This window comes from Strigops habroptila, chromosome 1 (assembly GCF_004027225.2).
Source record: "Strigops habroptila isolate Jane chromosome 1, bStrHab1.2.pri, whole genome shotgun sequence".
Taxonomy (NCBI): domain Eukaryota; kingdom Metazoa; phylum Chordata; class Aves; order Psittaciformes; family Psittacidae; genus Strigops; species Strigops habroptila.
The window spans coordinates 151,933,297-151,958,122 of NC_044277.2; the positions used below are offsets into that span (position 1 = coordinate 151,933,297).

Genomic DNA, 24,826 nt, shown 5'->3' on the forward strand with positions numbered 1-24,826 from the left:
TCAGTCACTAACCATTTTTGTCTTTGTCCCTCTCTCTCCTTACACCCTCCTCAAATGTTGTCCTTTGGTCTGACCGCTAAATCAAAGAAAGGGATTAAAACAACTCATTATCAATTCAAATTGAATTTGAGTCGCAGCTAAGACATAGGAGTTCTGCATTAGTCATGGAAATGCTGCATCTTAGGGTAATTCAAATGACCAGGTTTTTGTAATTATCCAGCTTGCTGAAAATTGCCTGGAAGTTGCTCTAGCTCATACATTATAAATGCTTGATGGGAAAAATCAATGGAATACCTATCCACTACTTGAAGCACTGGTTCCAAGGGGTCAACTCATTAGCAGCTGTTGGGATTATTGGTTTGACCAGGTGCAATTTAGCAGTATTCAGCTAAAGAATAACAATCCATTTAGGTTATTTTGTTTTCTTCCTTTTCGTGGTGTTTTATATATTCCCCAGGAACTTTTGGATATGCAACTGAAGGGTAGAGTGATACAGCCTATGAGCAGCAAGTAGCAGTGGGATCCCAAATCTGAGCTTCTCACTTGTTTCTTGAGGTTTCCCTTGGAGGGAAAGCTTTTCAACAGACAAGATTCCGCGATTTTGTGTGTAGTTTGTGTTAGCGGAAGACCAGTGGGATACAGAGTCTCAAGACCAAATCCTCATGCTGTGGATTAGAAAAATTCACAGGAAAGAGGGATGAAAGGAACAAGGGAATAGTAAATGGCAGCTGAGGAAAGCAAGACTGGAGAAAGACGTCTTAGCATTTGTGTTAGCAGTTATTTTCAAGAAATAAAACATGATTTTTTTTACAGATAGTTATGCAGCTCTTCCGTGAACTTTGAGAGATTATCAAGAAACTGCAGTGCAAATAAGAAAAGGATAAAAAAGAAGTTCTATTGAGCTCCAGCAAAAGAAGGCCCCTTACTAGCAGCATAAATTGTTTTCATGCAGACTTGGGAAATGAACAGTCTGATTATCTATAGAAGACTGCATGAGTTGCTCTTACGTTACCAACACGACCATCAAAGTTAATGTCATTGTCACTAAGGAAGTTTCACTGCGTTGCATGCATCGGATCCAAGTAATTCACTTCTCGAGGGTGAAACAAAAACAAAAAATCAATAGTATTTTACAGGAAGATCATGTCTCATAGCCAATAATATACGGCTTAACTGAATTCTTCATTCAGTTTTATTATCCTTCTTATACAAATTATGTGTACATCATGGGAGAAGAACTCCCTGCTACATCCCCTCACCAAATCCTAATCTAATTCTCCAAACATGCTTCAGTAAAGAATCTCAGATTAACTCAAACAGTTGGTACCAGTGCACCCACAAGCAGAATTATATTCCATTCCTACAGGAATTAAAACTGCAGAACCCCAAAGCAAAAAGCAAGCCACTTCAATTTAGCTAAAAATAAGTCAGTGAGAAAATTGGATGCCTCTGAAAGAAGCCAAACTAACCCAATGGGAAGGTGTCTGGAGATTGGGTTTATTCTTCTCCATGCAGCTTTCCAGATTCATACATGCACTATTTTGTTTGCTTCCAATCGGTGCAAACAGAAGTGCCAAAATATCATAAGGCTCTAGTGTATCTAACCTATGTCACCTATTTTAGGAGTGTTAATCACCCGGGTGTATAGCCAGTGAAAACCTATTCTCCAGCAGCTTTCTTGCAGACAACTTTTCATAACAAAGCCTAGAAAAGTAGTAGAAGGCATAAGACTGCGTCTGCTCTGCCTCTCCCCAAGATTTGAACCAGGAAAACTTGTCAGGCACTGAGAAATTTAAAAAAGAAAGCATCATTTTGGTTTGAATGTCTGATACCAAACAACATTTGATAGCAGTTTATCATCATTAAAGACTTTTCAACAGCATTTTCATTTTACACTGATCTTACCCCAGCAAAAAGGGAACAAATCCTGCAGATCTAGGCTACAAATAACTTGTAACAAATAGCTATAAACAGTATTCAGAAAATCTGAATCTAGGGGATATCACAATTCCGCTTTGAACACCAGTGTCATGTAGAGAGAGAGGACCAATGCAAAAGAAGGTAACTGTGTTACCAGTTCTGCTGAAAAGATACTGAAGTTTATGGCTGAATTTCACCTAAACATTAACAGTTTTAGGAAAAACCTGAACCTAACTTTCTTTTAATAGGTAAGAACTCTTGTCTTCACAGGATTTGAGTAACAGAAGCTACTTTTTCCATTTTCAAATTTGGCAGAGTCCATTCCTTGTCAAGCAAGATGTGTTACCGTTACAACAAAATCTGCACAACCAGTGATATTTTAGGTGTTGTAAATCAGCTGCAAAACTATGCTCAATATAGTCAATATTAGTCATTAATCATTAAAGACTTCTATTTATTGATAATTATTCAGCACTATATAAGATACAGAAAAAATTAATTTTAGTAAAATAATAGGAATATATTGAAAGATTTGGTATCTCATATATATATAATATATCTATAAAATGGAATATATAAAGAAAGAATTAGTCACTATTTAATCATGCTTCCTAATTATTTTGTAGTTGCTCCTGCTCTGGATAAAGAAGTCCCATTACTCATGACAGGGATCCAAAATTTATAGCCTCCTCTTCCTATAACTTCCTCTAGTTGGTAAAGAGGTTTACTGACTCAGGTTACCTCAAGTTACCATAGATTACTGATGATCTCAACCAAAACCTCATGTTTCATTTATATCGGGGCTCTCCACTTCCTTGAGTATCGATACAGATTATACTGCAGCTCATACATCTACACTTTCCTCAGGAGCTGGCTAGCAAAGCAATCAGCCTTACAATGGTATGCTGAGGTAGAAAAATAATGTAAGAGATAGCAGGAAACATTCTACTGCTTCGCGGCTGCCACTTGACAACTCTCCTTTACATTTTCCATATAACAAATGGAAAAAAAGAATAATAATGAAATTTCCCTGAAGGGGAAAAATTCTTAGTGCCCAGTTCACAAAGATCGAATTCTTTTGTATTCCTGAGGAACTTGCACTTCCATTCACACTACAAAGGGTCTGAAGACCAATTTGTCCATTTCATATCATGACTAATATGAGCCATCACCTTAAGGAATGGCTGCCTCCTGCTAGGGTAGAAAAACTAAGCAAGATTTCAAAGCAGGAAAAAACAATATAAAAATGTGTATCTGTCCGGAGCCCAATCTCACTGCATCTTCCAGCTCTCTAAAACAGAGGGAAGGAGGACAGAAAGCAGGAGGGTATGTAAAAGCCTCCATTACTTCCAGTGTTTCAGTGTTTTCCTCTTACAGAAAGTGTTAGGAGAACAAAAACTGGGATTTTCTAGAGGTAGGCTACCTCCTCTCCTCTCAGCATGAAGTTTCCCTACACATAGCCAAGTAATATAAACTCCCTCCATGAATTCAAGCACAAACTCCACTTAAATTTGTTCACTTGAACCACAGCCCCTTTTGCAGAGCTGTGTAACACTGCCAGTATCTGACTGCGCTTAACCCACATTAGAAGATCACTCAAGTTGCACCCGGAAAGCCAGGAAATACCAAATTAAGGTTACCAATGTCATTTTAATTCACTCCCTTCACATACAGATTAATTATAAGCTTTACTTACATGACCACGTTCAATTTTTTCCCAAAGCACCTATGACTCTGTAGTGCAATGAATACAGAGCACTCAACAAATTCATACCTTTCTACTGAAATTAAGTGTTCATTAAATTTAACAGAACCAGCTTCACTTGTAATATTACAGAAATAAGTCGGATCTCTTTTTGCATAATGCCCAGCAGCCTTGAATTGAAAATTTAACACCAGTTTCCCTGAAATGGAGAGTTTCAAGAAGTCCTACTGAAGTAACAGGGAGCCAAGGATGTCTCAGCACCCAAAAGACTTCACAAAGAATTTGGACAGATCAAGTCCTACATTGTGTGTGCACGCTACTGATACTATATGTATATATATATAAAAAACATTCAGCTAAGCAGTATTATAATTACTTGCACAGCTTAAGGAATTAGGGGTATTTTTATTATTTGTAATTAAGATAACCTTGCAAGGTCAATAGATAAGCTGTGGAAATGAAATGGTATCAGAACTAAGGACTAAGTATATTGTCAAATGAAGTAAGTTGATGAATGCCAAGAGTTAATCAGGGCCACAGTGATGTCCTCAAGCACCAAGAGCTGGAAGAGATGACCTGACCTCCAGAGGACCCCTTCAATCTACATTACTCTATCACTGGGAGGGACGACTTCCACTATATCTTGGTATAGTTTAATAGAAAATTAAACTATACAATTAACCAACAGGTAGCTAAACCAAAACAGCAACACATGCAATTCTCTTACTGGCAGAGTAAAAATGCAAGGCTGCGGTTCATAGCCATGTAAGCTAACATAGATTGTTTATCTGACAGATTTTGGGAAGATAAATAGGACTCCACTGAGTCCTTAGAAGTGCAGAACTACCTGCACTAGCTGAATGGCACCCAAGCATGAATCTTATCTGGAGAGGATTGCCATGAGCTACTTGAAAGGCTCATTTCCCTTTCAATATCCCAGGGAGCTAAAGGAAACCACGGGCAGCCCACAGCTGGCTGTCTTCAGGATAACTGGGACTCTCAACAGGCAAATAAAACACGACCGAGGTCTCAGCTGCTCCAGAAAAAGCAAAACCAACCCAGGATCTGACAGTTCAAGAGAGCTTTGGCTTCCTATCTAGTTCTCCCCCTTGCTGACTACCTCTCCAGTCACTATTTAATAAGCTTATACCTACTATTCACTTACCCAAGGGGAACTAGATGGGAGAATCACAGATGACTCGACTTCTGATTAAATATCCTGCTTCTCTGGTATTGCTGTGATTAATCTACATCACAGTTCAGTGGTTCAGATGCAATTACAAGGTTGGGTCTAATGAAATTAGGGTTGTCTAGACAGCTGTGAAACTTCCAAGTTTATGAGGAAAATCATATCCATATATTATTGTTACAAAAGCATTTAAGTCAACTCAGTTAACAGGATGATCAATGCAAGAGTCAGTGTCTATCATTTCTATTTGCAATTTTAGAATGGCTCAAATTTTACTCTGACTCTTTCTCCTCAAGTTTTCTTGCACATACCTCATCTTCCTTCCCAACAGGTCTGCACTCAGAGGAACCTGTTTCTTTACACTGCAAGGTACAGAGGACAACAGTGTTTCCTTCTTCATAGCTAAGTGCTGCTTACTATCACCTCAGCATTGCTATGCGATAACACTTCCCAAAGAGATACAAAAGAAAGAAGATGTAAAACCAAGTGGAAGACAGAGATGCTGCAAGGGCTGGAGCAGCTCTGCTCTGGAGGCACACTGAGAGAGCTGGGCTTGTTCAGCCTGGAGAAGAGAAGGCTCCAGGGAGACCTTAGAGCAGCTCCAGTGCCTAAAGGAGCTCCAGGAAACCTGGAGAGGGGCTTTGGACAAGGGCCTGTAGGGACAGGACAAGGGGAATGGCTTTAACCTGCCAGAGGGGAGATTGAGATGAGCTCTAGATGAGCTCTGAGGCAGAAGCTCTTCCCTGTGAGGGTGCTGAGGCGCTGGCACAGGCTGCCCAGAGAAGCTGTGGCTGCCCCATTCCTGGCAGTGTTCAAGGCCAGGTTCGACACAGGGGCTTGGAGCAACCTGCTCTAGTGGAAGGTGTCCCTGCCTGTGGCAGGGGCTTGGAACTGGGTGAGCTTTAAGGTCCCTTTCAACCCAAGCCATTCTATAGCTCTATGAAGATGGTTCCAGTTGGGCTGCCAGTCACCCTCCAGAGTCCAGCGACATAGGAACCACCAAGATCATTTTGAAAAAACATAACAAAGGAAAGAAAACTCCACAACAAATGAATATGGGAAAAGAAAGTGAAGACCTGAGCCAAGTCATCAGTTTATGTTCATTGCTGGAATTACTAACTCAACAGAGATGCTACTTAAAACCAACCTTTAAATGAACTACTGTCCTACCGCTTCCTTTTGCTGGATGTTACACTTCAGCATCGGATGGCGCATGTGCAATTTCCCATTTAGTACCATACCTTAATGACACAGCAGGTGGTAAATTCAAGTCAGAAGCTCACTATCCAGCTAATTTGCCCTAGGTGCTGGCAAATGATGGTTCCCAGCCACAGCAGCTACCCCGCTGAGCTGCACAGCCCTCCGGCAAGCAGCCAGCGCCTGCTGAGCAAGGTTATCTAGTACAAAGCAAGGTTAGCAAGGCACGAAACATAACCCTGTAATGGTATGTTTAAACAGCCTGACATATTCAATTCTCTGTATGTCATTGATACAACCGTGTACTGAGCTTGTAGGAGCATATAACATACTTCATCTCTCTCCCAAGGCTTACAGAAAGTCTCCTGTACAGATGCTGAACACAAACCTCTCTGATGCCATGGTTATGTACACAGAAAACACACCCAAATAAGACACAGTCCTCAGGACATTGCGAGCAGTGCAGAGGGGACACACACAAAGTGCAATCACTGCTCCTGGAAATGATTTCAGCCCCAGAACAAATCCTCTTGCAGGAACTCAAGACCTCTGCCCAGAGACATGTTCATAATTAATTAGCAATCATGGCTGCAGCAAGGGAAACAGGGAGAAAAGTAGAGCTGCAAACAGGACTAGCGTCAGCCCCGCATTCAGGAAAACAACTGGGAGCATATTTACCTTCTCCCTGTTCTTGTGCTCACACTACACAATTCCCACCACACAGTTCAGCACAGAAACCTTCAAATCAGTATTTCCCACTAAACTGTCAGAGATCAACATGACTCAAGCCACCACACTTCAGGCTCTAGTGGCTATGACACACAAGCACACACATAGCCTATCCAGCCAATGCTGCAGCGGAGTGATCATCTTCGACGTAGCATGATAGCAAACAGGAGGGGTGGCTGCGATGTCTTAGCCCATCACATCACCACGCTGGCTTATCTGCCAGCTCCCTCCATCATCACATAACGTTAAAGGGCACACTCAGCAGAGCTGCAGGGTTTAGTCTTTAGGAAGCACTCTGCAGGAGTCTCAAATCCAGTTAAAGTCAACATGAACTAAAGATGCTCAGCACACCATGAGATTAAGTCACCAATTAATACTCCCCATGCAGGGGAGGGGAAGTCAGCTCAGCACCAAAAAACTTTGTGCTGCAAAGTGCGGACTCTGAAGCAACCAAATACAAGGGCTTCAAAGAAAGAAAAATGAATCTGTCAAAGCGCCCCATTGGGCCTCTCTCCTGCAAGGAGATAGTACGATAACTAGATCAGGTAGCTGTAATAGGGCCTGTTTATCAACAGGATCCCTGTTTTCCCTCAGTCTCCTGCAAAGGCACAGATCATTAGCAACACTACAAGCCCACAATCCATTTTGTTATTACAGCACGAGTAAGAGAGAGGAGTTAGAACCAGCAGATCTTGCAGAAGGAACAGAGTGATGTTGCTGAGGGCTTGACCTTCAAGGATTTCTGTCCTTACTCAGGGAGAAATACTGCTAATGTCAGAGAGGATCTGAAGGAACAAATATCACTAGCAGCAGAGGGGATCTGAAGGAACAGCAGTGTAACATGGACCTTCAGAGGGGGAAAACAATCAGTACAAGGGCATTTCCCTGGAAACAAAACCAATCTGGTAACAGGAAAATCCTCCTTCAAACCCCCTAACAAAAAGAGACAGATGACTCACAAATAGCTTCCAGTCCTCTGCGCTTTACTCTTACCTCTGTGATGTTTTCTTGTATTTTCTCCTGCAGGAAAAGAACAAAATACAACTGAGATAAGAACACTCTACTGGTGAGGAGGAGAAAATGAGAGGGTCAGAAATCAGGAGCAATTATGTGAAGGCACTTCTGCCACGAGAATGCCCCAAGTGTTATGTAGCCAAACCCTCCTGCTAACCTCAGTGGTGGTTGCCACTAACTTTAGTAGAAAAAGGTGTGTGTTTGGCTGTACGTGCATCTTGCCTTTTCTTGTTAGACAGGTTTGCTGCAGCTAGGAAAGAATGAGGTACTACTCTAAATGACTTAACAGGAAGCCCAAGTGACAGAAACTTACTTCTACTTACTACTAGTAAAGTAGTTTTTATGTCTCCATCCAGCAGATAAGTATGGCCTTATCTGTGGAGAGCCCCCTAAGATGGTTGGATCACAGCACCACCACTCCACCTTGGCTGCGGTCACTCAGTGGAAAACCCTAGCAGTTTCACAGCAGCCTTGCTCTAAAAAGGAAGTCTAGATCCTAGCAAGTTCTTTACTCCACCAAATCACAGATACCACACCACAGAGCTTCTCTTTGTTGCACATACTTTGGGACCTAACTGACCTGAGCCCAGAAATAGGAATGGCAAGGGTGGACAAGCACACTGACAGCATCTCTTCTCCTCAACCTCTTAATATGCTTAGCACAGTCTTCTACAGCAGGCAATGGCACAAGCTGCCAATGCTCAGAGTAAGGCAATAACCATGAGCCCTTCTGCATGGTTACCTGCGTGGCTATACAGAGGTGTATCAGCACTGTATGTTCTCTATGAGCTCCTCATCCTACAACAGCCTTTTCCAACAGCTTTACACAGTGCTTGGCAAAACAGGGCATTGATTTCACTTGAGCTGAGCTCTGCTTTTATGTTCTAAAGTAATACTAATGATCTCTAAGTTTCCCAAGCAGTGATGGGAACAAGTCCCAGTGTGGACTGTGATGAAGGGTGCAAGATCAACACCCTGTTGTTTAGCCATAGAGACGTTCCTCACCTTTTCAATGTGTAGGTAATATTGTTAGAATGGGTGTGCTGCTTTATAGCAGCAAGTGCTGCTCTCATACTACTGCAAATGGAAAACTGTGGCTAAGGCAGGCCCAGAATCATAAAAATCCTAGATATTTACTTTAAAAGGATTTAAAAATATTTCATTTACCTTTAACTGTGTGAAGAATTACTTAAACTTGAATAGATGCAAAGGAGTAAAAGAGTGAATGTCCATAGCAGTATCAAGATGATGATTATTATTATTACTATTACTATCATTATTTACAAGTTAATTCTTTCCCTTGAAAGTGTCAGATGGTGTATTCCAGCACTGCCAGAACTATTTTCCCTTTATTGGTTAATGACTTTCATGTAATTTAATGCAGTGTTTCTCTTTAAGACAAGCTTCACGTTTGAGCAAAGATACCATTCATTAACTCCTGATTACCTAAATTTCCTTGTATATCTTAAAGAGATGGCCAAGCCTTAGGGTACCTTTTGCATCTCCGTAATAATAACACTTTTCTGATCTGTTACACCTCTTTTAATTCAACAATATTTTTACTGCATTAGAAAACTGTGTACTATCACAGATGACTACTAGGAAAAAAGCATTTGCCTGGTCACAGAAGTTTTTAAATCCATATATACATTCTTTATTGCTGTAGTTTACTGTTTCCACACCTGCAGTTCAATTACAGTTAAGGTTTACATGTACCAAGTGACTGCATTTATAAGCACTGAATTTGCATGTTACAATTGAAGAGAATATAACTAAAGGAACCCTAGTTTGTAGATTCAGTATCACTACTGCATGGACTTGCTTCAGAAAGAGCACCACTAGCAGATTCTGATATCCAGCAACAAAAAATCCTGTACACCTGAACTTCCAGCATTTCAACACCAAGGTCTAACAATGCTACTCATCAATGTTATAAAACAGATGGCATTGATAACACAGTCTTCCAATAACTAAAGGAGACTACAAGAAAGCTGGAGAGGGGCTTTTAACAAGGGCCTGTAGGGACAGGAAAAAGGGGAATGGCTTTAACCTGCCAGAGGGGAGATTGAGATGAGCTCTGAGGCAGAAGTTCTTCCCTGTGAGGGTGCTGAGGCGCTGGCACAGGGTGCCCAGAGAAGCTGTGGCTGCCCCATCCCTGGCAGTGTTCAAGGCCAGGTTGGACACAGGGGCTTGGAGCAACCTGCTCTAGTGAAAGGTGTCCCTGCCTGCGGCAGGGGTTGGAACTGGATGACCTTTAAGGTCCCTTCCGACACAAACCATTCTATGATTTTATTATAGTATAGCCTTCAGTCAACTTCCACCTGCTTTATGCTTACAACTCACCACTGACACCTGCCTTTCATTAAATGAGATCATTGCCAAGGAAATTTGAAGGTGACTCCTTTAATACCTCAGCCAGCACCAGAGGTTGGCTGCAATCAGCAGCCATGTGTGAATTAACAAGGGGAAACTGAGGGGTGAGGATTTGGCCTTGTTTTTGTAGGGTTTTGTTCAGTTGTTTATTTTTTAAAAGATGTGGGACAAGCTATCCTGGTTCATCTCCCCAGGAGGAGCCGATGCTCCTAGACAGGAGCTCAATTACCTTTAGCTCTGGGATAAACCTGGAAACAGACACATCTCCCACCAAGCTCAAGGGACACATGATTTTCTGAACAAACCCCAGCTATCCCTCTTTCCCAGGAAGGAAAGCATGACACCTGCAAGAGGTGTTGTTCCAGCCTCCCACACCTTTGGGCCATCCTGTGCTCATGCCTGCAAGAGGCTTGTCAATAGCACCAAATCCGTGTAAGTTCAGGTTCTTTTCCTGCGGCAGACATGCCGCGCTAGAACTGCCACATCCATTCATTGCCTGTTACCTGCTGTGGAATGTATTACTCATAGGTCTACATTTAGATTACATTAAAAAAAAAACAAGTTAGGAAAAGTAGTTGGTGTTTTTTTCATGGTGAAGAGAATTAGCAGGTGACTCACACTAGGTAGGCCCTGTATTACCAGTGTAAACTAGAAATAAGTTCACTGAACTTAATGCAATTACACCTGCACAAGTGTGGTATGAAGTGAGTCAGTTCTCGTACAAGTAGTCTGCTGGAACCCAATGAAAATAAACCCAGTAAGAGGGTTAAAAATAGGTATTTTGTTAACTATCAAAACTAAGCAAAGTGGTGGATGGGATGACATTTTTGTCTCAAATGAGATGAAGTCAACAAGAGAGTTAAGCCCACTATTGCAGTATCTGCTCTTCTGGTGATGAAGGAACCCTTCATGTGCCCAGAGGAAAAACAAAATATACTGGCCCAGCACAAAATTAGGACAGACTTTTGAAGGTATTTAAGCACCAATAAGATGTAGCTAGCTACAGCTATATGGGCACCCAACTCCCATTAAAATAAACAGACATGCAAAATTTCTTTCTGTGCTTTGATGCCTGCCAGCTTCTTCAAGGATAGGCATCTGTTTCCAGGGTTGTGTTTCTGCCATTTAATTCCAGTGCATCCTCAGGCAAACTGCTTTTTTTCCTGTATTTCCCCTTCAGACCCTTTTCCATCATTTTTTCAGCTCTTCAGGGTTGTGGCTGTAGGGGCTTTGCACATCAGTTTATGGCAGTGAGGCATAACTGGAGCCAAATAACACTACTTTCGAGTTGCCGCAAAAAGCTTCCACCCTACCTGTGCATCCAGAAATGATGAAGATGAAGATAATTTAACAGAAACACAAAAAAACTGTATCTGTCTTTGGTAATGACTTTCTCAGGCCTCATTCTTCTGAGAGGTGCGATGAAGTTAATATAACTGAGTAGATATGGAGAGGAGTGAGGGTGGAGGGATTGGGGGCATTAAGTAACTGCCAACCACTCTGGTTTTGCCCCATAATCATATAACTCAGAATATCAACTAGCTAGATTGATTGTTCTTTCACTCCTACACAGCCTCCAAAGAATAACTACACCACATAAATTGTTTTACTCATAATAGTGGCTTGGTTAACGTGGTGTTATTCCACATTTATTCCACAGGGTTTGGTATTAATGGCATCTTTTCAGTATATGGAGTAAAACTATGGGTCCTGCAGAAATAATAGGAAGATCTTTGCTTAACTTCATCCCTGGAAATTTGTACTAAAATCTGAAAGTTAATGAGCACCATGCTCTGCTCACACACTGCTGCTAGAGACTTGGTAAGGTCTCTGCAGGCAGCGATCAGCCTTAGGCCACCAGTGGTTAACATGCAGTTAGCAACCTGAGGTACACACAGGTGACGCTTTTAACTGAGTTAATGCTTCGTGGCTCAGGAATGCCAAGTGCCACAAGCACGTCCTTAGCCTGCTGACATGGTGAAGTGACTCAACTTTCCAACTAAAGCTCAGAACCAGCACTGACAGCAGCTTACTCTAACACGTTTTGTTTTGCCTGGCCATTGCAACAGGTTCAGAGAGAACACACAGTTGGTCAAATCAGTTTAGCAAGGCAGCTATACTTCTGAAGATGTGAAGTCCTTAAACCTGGTGGCCCACGCTCTCCCCTTTGTACCACCAGCTGACAATGCACAAGCCTGGATACAAGAAACTACCAGGACATTAACTCCTCCAGCTGATGCAGAGAGCCTCAGCACAGCTTGCCTGCCATACCCTTGTTTTTGTGCTGACATTGGTAAACAGGATCAGAGCTACCTGCAGAAAAGGGAAACTCCTGCCTCAAGGGGGGCATTTTGCAAAAGCTACTTCTTCAGAGGAACCAGAGTCATTAAAGAAAGCACTTGCCACAAGCAAACATTTAGTTATTCATAGACTGGAATAGAAAATGGGACTTTTCTATATTTAGAAGCTTTATAATTAGCATGTTTAAGGTGTGTGTGGGAGCTTAATCATCCATTAACAAAAGCACCCAACAATGTCTGTCCTTCAGTCCTGGAGTCCCACCACCTCCATAGCTCACCCAAGGATATTCATCTCTGCTTCCCTGCAGGGCTCCCCCCCCCAGCTCATTTGGAAGCGCAGAGAGAAGAAGCCACCTTACCGCAATGAAACATCTACCTCATAACAAACACGTTCTCTCAGGTCTTTTTCTTTCCTTTTCTTTCCTGCCAGAGTTGACCTTCTGACATTAGAATAAGGTGTTACTGTGTTAAGTTCAACACTACTAAAAGCCTGTTTCATAGTTTAGCAAACCAACAGCAAGATAAGAAATGAAATTCGGCAAAAGAGAAACAAGTCTGTCTACAGGTCAAATCTGGAAGACTCTTCCTGCTGTTTTGTTACCCATCAGTGAACCTATGGGGAGGGAACATTACCCCTCCCCTTCTTTTTAATGTGAGAGCTGACCACAATTCATATTTACTGCTTTTATCCCCAAATCCTTCCAGCTCATCAGTCCAGAACCCCCAAGATTTCCCCTTGATGGCCATGTCTAGAAGGATTAAGAGCATTTCTAGCTCCCAAACTGGCCGCATCCTGGTGGTGTAGCAGTTCGCACTGCGGGTAGATGCCATCCCCCTGCACATGGCTCCCAGGGAGAGGCAGCTGGGGGCTCACATCCAGCCACATTTTCTGACTGATGGGATCACTTAAATAAATTGCAAACCTTCCCTCCCAGCAGCTCAATACTCTGCATCATGCAGTGCGTTACCAATTAATCGTCATCACCGCAGGATTAGTGATGCATTTATGTTACGTTACCAAAGCCTGTATTAATAACCATGTATAAATCAATCCACAAAACCCCAATCACGCAGCACAGACTACGGAATGGCATCTGTCAAAGCTCAGGATCCCATGGGAGCCCTGATGAGGACTCAGGAATATACTGAGATCACCAGACTTCAAAGGGTATGATGCCATCAACTCCTGCTGGGGTTTTAATTCCTTAATTGAAACAGGAGGGCCAGTTTGCTTGGTTTACTCACTCCCTAGTCAATAAAGCACCACCCAAAACAACTTATTTACTTTTCCTTCCACATTTACCAGAATACTGTGCTAAGTTAAAGACAATATGAGCACAGAGACTAGTGCCAGCAGAAGAGAAGAAATGGTAAGAAGTGGGTGCAGGAAGGAAAGATTTCGGCTGGTACCTGAGATTTGATGGAGGATTTATGTGGGATTTTAAAAAATACAAGAGAAGTCATTTTAAATTGGACTCTGAACCACACAGGGACATAGTGAAATCATAAGAGGATGAAGCAGTCACTTGTCTCATTTTAAGTAGATTAGAAGGGTCTGCGTGCTCTGAAGCATGGGCATGTGCGGTGCAGGCATACAAAGACAAGAGATGTTCACAACCTGAAACAGGTACGATGATTTCAGTAGAAATGGAGACGAGACAGTTGAGAGGCACATCGGATTTACAGTCAGAAATGGAGGGGAAAACATTCATATCTTGAAAACAAGAAGTACTGCTACAAAGTGGAAATGAAGCTTGTACTCAACTCACAATCAGTAAAAAACTGTATGTAAATACTTGAAAGTCAAAAAAATCCTCACTGATTTTGCCCAAGGAAAATGCTATTTTGATGAATTAGCCAATCTGGCTGATCACTGGATTTCACCAGTCTAACTACTGAGTTCTCTGTATTTACTCAGTTTCTCATTTGCAGTTGGTGTGGATTCAGATTTTTTATATGAAATAAAAAGGAAACCGGGTCTGTTTCTGAACATCAAACCCATCAGAAAGAATATGATCTACCGCTCATTCTGCTTTTTCTTAGTACACAAGAAGCAAACTCTCTTGTGCTTCACACACATCACATTCTTAAGAAAAGTGGGTGTACAGGAAAGCACATTTCAGGAAAATAAAAGATCTGAGGTCTGAAAAGAATATAGAGAAGTTCTCAGTATTCATGCTTAAAAAGAAAATAATACGAAAGATAAGGATTGTCAAATCACTGCAGTGCATTCACCATAGTGTACGACCTTCACATATTCACTCTTTGAAAAATAGATACAGGCTTAGCCAGTGACTGAGTGTTGCTTTCTTAGCTGGCCACTCCACATGCCTTATGGAACATTTGGCTCTGAAATCAGTAAAGGTGATGACCTGCCAAGTACAGGATGGGTGGTACCTCAACATGCCTATTCTGTAGCCTCTCCCACTGGAAGAGATTGTGGCACTTAGTGCACAATGGGATTGGAGAGAGACAAACACCTCCCTGCTGCTCTGAGCATAGATGTGCTTCACATCGTGCTCACGCAGCAACACTGACCTCCGTAAGCGGGATGCTGCTTCCTTGCTAGTACAATGTCTCAAAAAAGGGAGTGAATACACAATCTTTCCTGTGCGTTCTTTAGTTGTATCCTGTTCGTTTCCCTAAGAAAAGAGCTTGTGAAAACGAGTCATATCGACAAGGAGCGTACAAGGGAACAGTTCCTCTTGGAATAAGGCAAAGCAGAATTTTGCAGAGCACATATAGGGGCAATATTGATGTATTGTGTGTGCTGCAAACACGTAATACAGTCTAGCGGGAATTCCATTCCCCCAGTGGCAAAAAACTGTTAGGTTCTGGAAGAAACAAACATGCACAGATTAAAACGTATTTTAATCACTGCTGCTATGTAAAATGAACATATCAGATTCTGCAGGAGCCAAACAGACAGCTATTTCATGCAGGGTGGCTCTGTGATTAGTTACAGCACGCACGATGATGGGGAGGGACAGAATCATTCTTCATACCCTGGATTAAATATCAAGACAGGAAACACGGACTGGAATTACATCAGAGCAGACCAGCCGTGTGTGTGAACTCACTAAACAAATCTGCATCTTGCCCTAAAAGCTCTAGTAAATCTATTTGGTGCTATTTGTAAATCTAAATGTTGCTTGTTATTGTTATTTCCCCCCTCCTCAACCTTCCTCCTCCCGAACACAACCCACCCCCTCTGCTAGTAGACAGCTGGTGTGACGCAGAACTTTAAATCTCATGGTTTTGTGCCAGGCCCTCTTCTGACTCCGTGTTCCAGGCTGGAACACTTGGATTACTGTTGGACAAGCCCAAGCACGGGGAGAAAAAATTGCTGCACAAAGATGCAGTGTTCCCTTTCCAAAAGAAGGGAACTTCACTTCCCCATTGCCACCTCCCGACCCCCCTCCCTCCTTCGGCATGCTGGAAGCTTTTTAAAGTTCCTCAGCCTTTTAGCAGCACTACTCTGTGTACAGAGGCAGGACTGCTATCGCCCTGGCAGTGCCTCCTCATTCACAGACCGCTTATTAAATGTTACTCTTTGGAAAAGGCAGCATTAGACAGGCTGAAAGAGCTAGGCTTGCTCAGCCTGGAGAAGAGAAGACTCTGGGGAGACTTTAGAGCAGCTTCCAGTACCTAAAGGAGCTACAAGAACCCCGGAGAGGGGCTTTGGACAAGGACCTGTAGGGACAGGACAAGGGGAATGGCTTTAACCTGGCAGAGGGGAGATTGAGATGAGCTCTGAGGCAGAAGCTCTTCCCTGTGAGAGTGCTGAGGCACTGGCACAGGGCGCCCAGAGAAGCTGTGGCTGCCCCATCCCTGGCAGTGTTCAAGGCCAGGTTGGACACAGGGGCTTGGAGCAACCTGCTCTAGTGGAAGGTGTCCCTGCCCGTGGCAGGGGGTTGGAGCTGGATGAGCTTTAAGGTCCCTTCCAACACAAACCATTTTATGATTCTACGATTTAAATTCCTCTTGAAGAGCCAATGCTCTTTTCAGGGCTTCCCAGTCCTCCATGTTTCTCCAGGAACAGGGATGTTTGAGAGGGAAGTCATCTGAACAACGATGGACCTCTGAGATAGCCAAGGCAAGCCTGTTTGCTGAGGAAAAGTGGTTTCACAGGGTCTCCTATCCTCAAAATTGCTGGTTGCAGCAAGGCTCAGCACCTTCAGCAGGCTCCCTGCTACTCTGCCAACACTGGTTCCGTATCACAACATTATTCTCTATAGAGAGTAAAAAAGGTGCCCATCTTTCCTTCCTCCACCTGCCCAGGCATGAATGACACTGGTGTGATGGCACACAGCTGGCTCCACCGAATTGCCCATGAGGGCACAGGGAAGGTAGAGAAGGAGAAGAGGGAGGGAGACGGCAATGCTGCCCTGTGCTCCCAGCATGGGAATTCTTCACCACACAGGGGAACACTCAGGGGGAGGTAACTGGGACGGGCGGGTGGGTGGATGGGAACAGGGAATGGAGGAGGCTGTGCGAGATTTCTATTCCTTAAGGCCCTACTCCATCCTGTCACCAGCTGTCTCAAGAGCATCTAGATGCTACAGCAACCATGATGGGGGAGAGCGGGGGGCAGGGGGAGGTGTCTTCAGAAACCTCAGATATAAAGATGCGTTTAAATAAGTAAGACCTGTCCTTTCCACATATCAAGTGCCATGGTTCCAACTGCAACCAGCTCTTAAAAGTCTGGCTGCTGTCAAGGAGCTGAGTTCCCTGCCTCTGGCCCAGAAGAGGAGCAGATCTGCCTCCAGAAGGTAAATAGGGAATTCAAGCTGCAGTCTGATGTTTCATAGGTAATGAGGCTAGGTGGGACCATTATGATAATTCACTCCAAGTTATTCAGCTAATTTGTATAACTCTGGAATTTCCTTCTTCTACATTTGCAAGCAGATTTCTTAACTGCAGTCAAGCTAATTAGAAACAAGTCTAGAGACTGTTGAGCATTTACACACAAGCCTTTCGCTGCAAAGAACTTTAAGAACATTGTCTGTATGACACAACTGACTTCATCTGCACATCCAGTCTAACTGCACCCAACTCTGTACACTCTCTGCATGTGGAACACTAGTGCAAAAGTGGAAAGATGACTGCCCAGACAACGGGGCTGGAGCACCTCTCCTATGAAGACAGGCTGGAAGAGTTGGGCTTGTTCAGCCTCAAGAAGAGAGGGATCCAGGGAGACATTTTATACAGGAGGGAGACCTTCCAGTACCTAAAGGGGCCTACAAGAAACCTGGAGAGGGACTTTTGACAAGGGCCTGTAGGGACAGGCCAAGGGGAATGGCTTTAACCTGCCAGAGGGGAGATTGAGATGAGCTCTGAGGCAGAAGCTCTTCCCTGTGAGGGTGCTGAGGCACTGGCACAGGGTGCCCAGAGAAGCTGTGGCTGCCCCATCCCTGGCAGTGTTCAAGGCCAGGCTGGACACAGGGGCTTGGAGCAACCTGCTCTAGTGAAAGGTGTCCCTGCCTGTGGCAGGGGGTTGGACCTGGATGAGCTTTAAAGTCCCTTCCAACCCAAACCAGTCTGGGATTCTGTGATTTGCCTGAATGAGACACGCTCAGAAGGTGACACAGAAGCAGTGTTTTGTACTGCATTTATAACCAGAGGTATTCACGCAGCATCCAGCCTTTCCTTCAAGATCTCCAATTAGAATCTGAGCTAAAAAATACTGCACTACAGATTGGGCAGCATCTGCAAATATCCTTAAAGGCAGCTCCTGTCCCTCTGATTTTCAGCAACACTCAAACTCCTAAGTTGAGTATGACTTGCATATATGTTGTGCTATGAGCTATTTTAATCTGGAAGGAAATAAATCTAACACTTATTTATGTGCAGGGACATGAAGAACTCACAGGGCTACTTTTTTCTCCACCACCTCCTTTTTTTTAAGCTCTCTTTGGCTCTCCTCTCCCCCTTTTTATGAGCCAGTATGCTCTTTTGTAGCTGATCTCCCCAGTTCTCCCCTCCCAGCCTCAACCCCCACAGCTTCCTCTCTTTTCAGACTTGCTTGAGAAGTGAAAGAAGAGAGTTCTCCCATCTGACTGTAGCTGTCCCTGCTGCATCAACGTGTGTGTAGAGGCGCATATTTAAATTGTGTATTCAGACTCTTTGCTTAGCAGACACCAGTAACTGCTTACTGCTAGTGAATCCCAGAAAACCAGCTGCTCCACAGGAGGCATGGGAGGAAGTGTGATCTGAGCATCATTTACAGCAACCATCTGAACTGCTCAGCCTTGCGAGGGGGTTTATGCTCTACTTCTGTTCCTTTGCCCTTGGATGCTTGCTGCAGCTTGCGCCACGCGCTCTGCAGGGACTCCCTGCATGCCACAGCTGCAGCTCAGGGGCTCTGTGCAGTCTTAGCTGTTGAAAACAGCACAGATCTGATGTTTAATTTGTGCTAATCTTGGTGTCGAAATGAGATTTGCACCAAGCCAGGATTCGTGCTACAGATGGATACCGTGCAACTTTCTGTCTTGGCTGGGAGTTTTGTGCACGAATAGTATCTGTCCCTTGGAGTGTAAGAAATCACTCCTGAAGTGATGACACAGACCTACTAATAGCCATTCAAAGTGCCACATTAATAACAAAATGACTCTACAGCTTGACAGCTATGAAAGAAAAGCACGGAACTTATCATACATGTCTGTATGCATCCTAGTAACTAAGTTGTCTCCTACATCTCCCTCTCCAAGAAAGATTATTGTTCAAGATAGGTCAGGTTGGACAGGGTTTGGAGCAACCTGCTCTAGTGGAAGGTGTCCCCGCCCGTGGCAGGGAGTTGGAGCTGGATGAGCTTTAAGGTCCCTTCCAACACAAACCACTCCGTGATTATGAAAACCCTCTCCCACTGCATACCTGAGCTCACATGGACTTCTCCATCCAACGTCACCAATTGCTAGGTGTGGAGGTCCTCCCAGAGACGGCAAGGCAGACTGCTACGACATGAATTGGACTCCTTGGCAGAGATACAGCCTTCCAAAGCTCTTCTTAACAGCCATGTAGAGCAATGCCTCTTAGAGAGCTCTGCATCCTACTTCTTGGCCAGGAAAGTTCAAAAATCCCCAACATGGACCTTACCAACTGAGTTGATTACATCCAGTTTCACCAGAGTCTGAGCTGCACTCTTAATCTATTGACAGATTTTCATTCTGGTTTCTTTGTACTTATAATCACACCTTCAAAATGAATCTGCTTTTCAAATATCCAAGACAACAGCAGACAAATCTTGGCAGAGGCCTGGAGCAGCACCGAGTCTGCTGGAAGAAGGACTATTGCTCACCTACAATTCACATTCAAGCAGAAAGCTGGCCTTAACATTGTCAGGGAATGCTCTGCATTGTCGCAGAGCTAAACAACTGTTCTAAAGCATCAGTTACTTGGAAAACTTAGATTTTCAAAGAAAACAAACAAAAAAAAAAAACCAGCTCCAAAGACCAGAACCTGGATTCAAATTTCACCCCTGCAAATGCATTGGTATCAATGAGGTTGTTCTTTCCAGTGTTTACAGCACAGTTCAGGAGATCAAAACCAGCCTTAGGAATGCAAACAAGTCCTTCCAGAACACCTGGCTTTATCCAAATCAGTGTTTTGAGAGCAATTTGCATATGTAGAAGTGTTTTACAGCTTCTATGGTGTTTGAATGGGTCAGCCCTTATATGTGAACCTCAATCTTCCCCCATCTACCAGTCAGGATCAGAGTCAGACCATTCCAAGTGTTCTGAAGGGGCTGAAGTGATTTTTTGGTGGAACAAGACAAGAGAGACTGGAACAGGAAAATCTCACATGAATTGCAGGAAGAGAAAGAAACACACTAAATAATCCTTTCAAGGGCTGAGTTGGGTTCAATATAGTGTTTGAATCCACCAAAAGCTGGCAGATTAGGACATGAGCTGGTCTCACAGCCTTTAAAACACACAAACACACACACACACAGAGGATTTTCCAGTGCTGTCTTCCGTCAGGTTTTATTCCTTTCTGTATGAACTCCTTTCCCACCGAGACAGCTTTAAAAAAGAATTCCAGAAAGAGACTCTTAATTTCCCTTTGACCCGAGGTTTGAATTCATCTTTCCCAAAATAACTTTTTTTATATCCTTTTGTCATAGGCAGGATTGCGAGCTTTATAGCAGCAATATTTGAAAAGCACTGAATTTAATATTACAAAGGGAGCCCCTTTCTCCTATGACAGACTGTGGTGGTCTTTTTATGACTGCTGGAATCAATAATTGCTTTTTGGGCTGCAGGGATGATTCACTTGTACTAGCCCCAGAAGAATAAAAGCTCTTTTTTATGATTATGGCAAAAACTAGAGGGTGTATATTATTTCTTAGTCAACATTTTAGTATTAAACATGAAGTAGTCTCTCTTTTGTTACCTGCAGGACTCATCTATTGATTTAAGATTCAAATAAAAGTCACTGGGTGGAACAAAGTAACAGAAGGGCTGTGGCAAAATGGATCATGTACTGAATTACTACACCTCGAAACACTGCACTTTTTAATTAACTTTGTCTGAAGTGGCTGTTCTGCTATTTATTAGAATATATTCTCTCCTCTGTCCATTTGTTCAGGCTTGAGATTAGCAGCTGGCAGCACTTCCCCTGTTCCCCTTGCTCCTTCAAGGACTATACTGCAGACAGCATAAAACGAGCTGTTACAGGTTAGTCTAACGGTACAATTCGGCCCCTCTTCACACTACAGGGAGAACAATATTATGGATCAACCAGACCCTGACAATCCTTGAAACCAGTTGAGTCATTCCTACCCACAGAGCAGCTCACCCAAATGAAGAATCACTAAGTCACGCTGGAGCAGCGCATACCCAGCACCCCCTCACTAACCACTGAGACCTTCTTAATCCTTCTAGGAATCATGACAACCACAGGGAAAGCGAAATTCAGAACTAGGAGGCCTACAGAGAGGTTTCCTGACATGGCTCTCTGACAAATAATACCTGCCTATGCTCATTAGGAAAGCTAAACAAGAAACAGGGTGGCAGCAGCTCTATTTAAAAACAGGTGAAGGTAGCTCGGTTCTGCTCCCAGGGCTTCAGTTTGAACCTAGACCCTCAGGAGGTTCAGTAGGACTGAAACCAAGACCAAAGACAGCCCAAGAACCTCTCTTGCCTTCAGAAACAAATGAGCATATTCCTGTCTTCCACTTGAAAACAGATTTGCACATTTCCTAACCAAGTGGTGCTTTCTGAGGGGCTTTTTTGACCTCTACTATCTGCTGCCAGCTAAAATATTTGGGGACAAAGCCCACTTTTTGTAGTGTGCCTCTGGAATAGAAGGGAGATCTCTGTTTTCCCGTTTATGATGGTTCCATATATGAAAACGAAGCAGACCAGGATACTGTCACTGGCAGAACCAGCTGTTCTCTATGTGACATATTTCAACTAAGGAAACCTAAAAATACCATAGAGCATGTACAGATAAGACAGGGAAACAGATAACTGAGCAGTGCCACTCTAACACTTGCCAGATCGTCTTCAGTCACCAAGGCTCCATGTTTTCCCATTGAAATCAGCTGCTGCTTCAGCACTTCAAGAACAAATCTGGATCTTACACAAATGTTTGCACTGGGACCTCTTCACTGTCAGCAGGATGGCACAGTGCTTTGTAGGGGAAGCTGAGGATATGCCCTAAGTGCTGAAACAGTGTTCCAGTTCTTCGGCAAAACCATGAAGCATTCCAAGACACTGGTTTACATGTGTTTATCTTCTTTTGCCATCAGATTTCTTAGACCAATTTCTACATTGACAGGTTTGAGCAGGAGAGTCCCAAAACGTGAGTTCAAAGTCGAGCATCCCATTCAAGGTACAGTTCAGAGATTGCTGCTGTCTTCAGTAGCATGAGGACAAAAGGATTTATTATGTATTTAGCAATTTACTATTGTAATCCCAGCTACTGGAAAGAAGGTTAAAGTCCATCTTCTCTCCCCTCCTTCTGCAATGCTTGAAGCATTGCAGGGCCACCAGCAGATGCCAGTGATGCTGGTACTATTGTAATAGCTAGAAACCATGGGTTTATTTGTCTATATAAAAGCAACCAAAATCAAACCAAAAAATATCTCCAAGCTGGGTCTTCAGCTGCTGTAAACTATCACATCTCTACTGAAACTTTCAAAGCTTTTTGAGTACATGCCTCTGCATTCTTCAGTCCTGTCAGGCACAATACCTAATCCTAGTGTTGAAAAGGATCCTCAGTGCTTCCTCTGTTCTTGAGAAACTGGGAGGCAACTGAAGCCACTTCATGGAGCTTTAAGAGTCCAAACTAGCAAATGGGAGTTCACAGTCCTGCAGCTAGGCTTCCAAAGGCTAAAAGAAGAACAGCCCAACACATCGCCGCTCATACCTCCCTAGAGAAACCATCTTGATTGGATTGAAAAGCAACCATGCAGCCAAAATCAAGTTCTGCTGCTAACAGTGCCCTGTAATGGGTCCCACCTAATCTTAACTGGTATGTTTCGCAGAGCAGAAGGTTCCAAGCTTAACAGAGTTATTAGCAATCATAGGAGAGTGGAGGGTAGACTCCTATGGCAACTCCTATGTATATAATGTCCAAGCCCGGAGCTGAATGAGGCAAATCTGAACAAAAGACTCCCTTCTGGACAGGATCCATGGGGCAAAGAAGACAGAAGAAAGCAAGAGGCTCAAGACCCTTTTTCTGGCTGCAGCAGCTATTGAGAGCCATAAGCAAACCATCAACACATCCTTAAGAAACAGAGTTCCTTGCAGGCTGAGCTTGTCAGCTTATGAGTGAGCACTGCTTGGGAGCCAGGCAATGTTCAAAGGCAGGCCCCACATGAGGAAACAAATTAGACATTAGGAAGAAGTTCTTCCCTGTGAGGGTGCTGAGGCGCTGGCACAGGGTGCCCAGAGAAGCTGTGGCTGCCCCATCCCTGGCAGTGTTCAAGGCCAGGTTGGACACAGGGGCTTGGAGCAACCTGCTCTAGTGCAAGGTGTCCCTGCCCGTGGCAGGGGGTTGGAACTGGATGAGCTTTAAGGTCCCTTCCAACCCAAACCAGTCTGTGAGTCTATGTAAAAGACAATGTTTATTTCACAGACCCCTGGTTCCAGATACCCCAATATTTTGCCACAGATATCTTACTGCTCAGTAAGGCAATTTATCACATTCCATTAAACCTGAGGAAACACTATAGGTCTACTGACTTGATTCTCTTATAAATTGCCGCACAGAATCATTAAGCCATGGATTTGCATGTTAAGTAAAAACATTTCATTATTGTTATTGCATTAGTATTTTACCTCATTCTTACACAGTAAAAGCAAAAGGAATCTGTATATGGCCTAAGGACCATCGCCTCATACTGCAACCGGGATCTCCTGACTAAGAAAACAAGTCTTGGAATGATACATAAGGGAAAGGAGAAGAAAATCCTTCCACTCCAGAGGCAAATTCAATACCTTGTCTGACTCTTACAGCAACGTATGACTCATGTTGCAACAGACACCTGGCTTCAGCCTCACAAAAACCTGCCCTTTGCACGCTGTCCAAAAGACCTCCCTATTCCTTGGAAATACACAGCCCACGCTCAAACCTCCAAAGGCCAACCATCCTGCAGGACAGAACTGTACCAGGCACATGGCAAAAAAGCCCTCACCAGGGCTGCTTAAGCAGAAAGCGTACTACATTGGAGAATCTGAGAAAAACAACACCCCTTCGCAGCCTTTGGGCTTCAAACCAAGCAAGCTGATGGGGTGAAAATTAGAAAAGCCCCTTTCCCTGTCCCCTAGAAAAGGCAGGTGTTGCAAGAGGTGATGAATATTGGTTTGTCCACTGAGTCATGGTGAATAAACACACCAGCTGGCACTGGGGGTGGGAAGATGGAGAGGAAGGTACCAGAGTTGCCACGGGTGAAGTCCTACAAGGAGATGTCCAAGCACCTGAGGCTGTTTAAATCATCACAGCCCTTCTCAGTGAAGAAGCTGTGTCAGGATCTAACCACCTGCTGAGTATCTGCCTGCTGCAGACTACAACTCCCCCAGGCAGCTTCGGCCAGCAGTGTGCTCTCTCTCAACCTGTGTAACACTGTTGTGCCTCATAACTAATCCCTGCGTGATACGGCTGTCGGGGTACCAGGAGCAGGGGAGAGAGGCATCTGCACAAGTAGTATTTGATCTCTCCAGGATGAAGCATCTTATTTAAGAGTTAATTAAGATGGCTGTGCACATCCAATCGTTCTTCTTACACATACAGGCATGCTTAAAAACAGACAAGAAAAACCATGGAATATGATGCCAAACCTCAGTTTGTGTGTGTGTGTGTATGCATGTGCTAAAAGCCTCATTAAAATGACTGGGAATGGAAAATCTTCTGCAGCCTTTAGTTGGAGCAAAGCACATTTCAGTTTTCATCTTG

General features: G+C 43.6%; 1 protein-coding gene across 4 annotated transcripts in view; it reads right to left on the reverse strand.

The window, feature by feature from the left end:
• PDE1C (phosphodiesterase 1C) overlaps positions 1 to 24,826 on the reverse strand; it is a 285,812-nt gene that overhangs the window by 150,328 nt on the left and 110,658 nt on the right. For 3 of the 4 annotated variants that reach the window (XM_030492321.1, XM_030492341.2, XM_030492350.1), the window contains one exon: positions 7,734 to 7,760. The exons of the other annotated variant lie outside the window; for it this stretch is intronic. In XM_030492321.1, the coding sequence (XP_030348181.1) occupies positions 7,734 to 7,760 (27 nt within the window). The remainder of the gene's footprint in view (positions 1 to 7,733; positions 7,761 to 24,826) is intronic. 4 annotated transcript variants of the gene reach the window in all.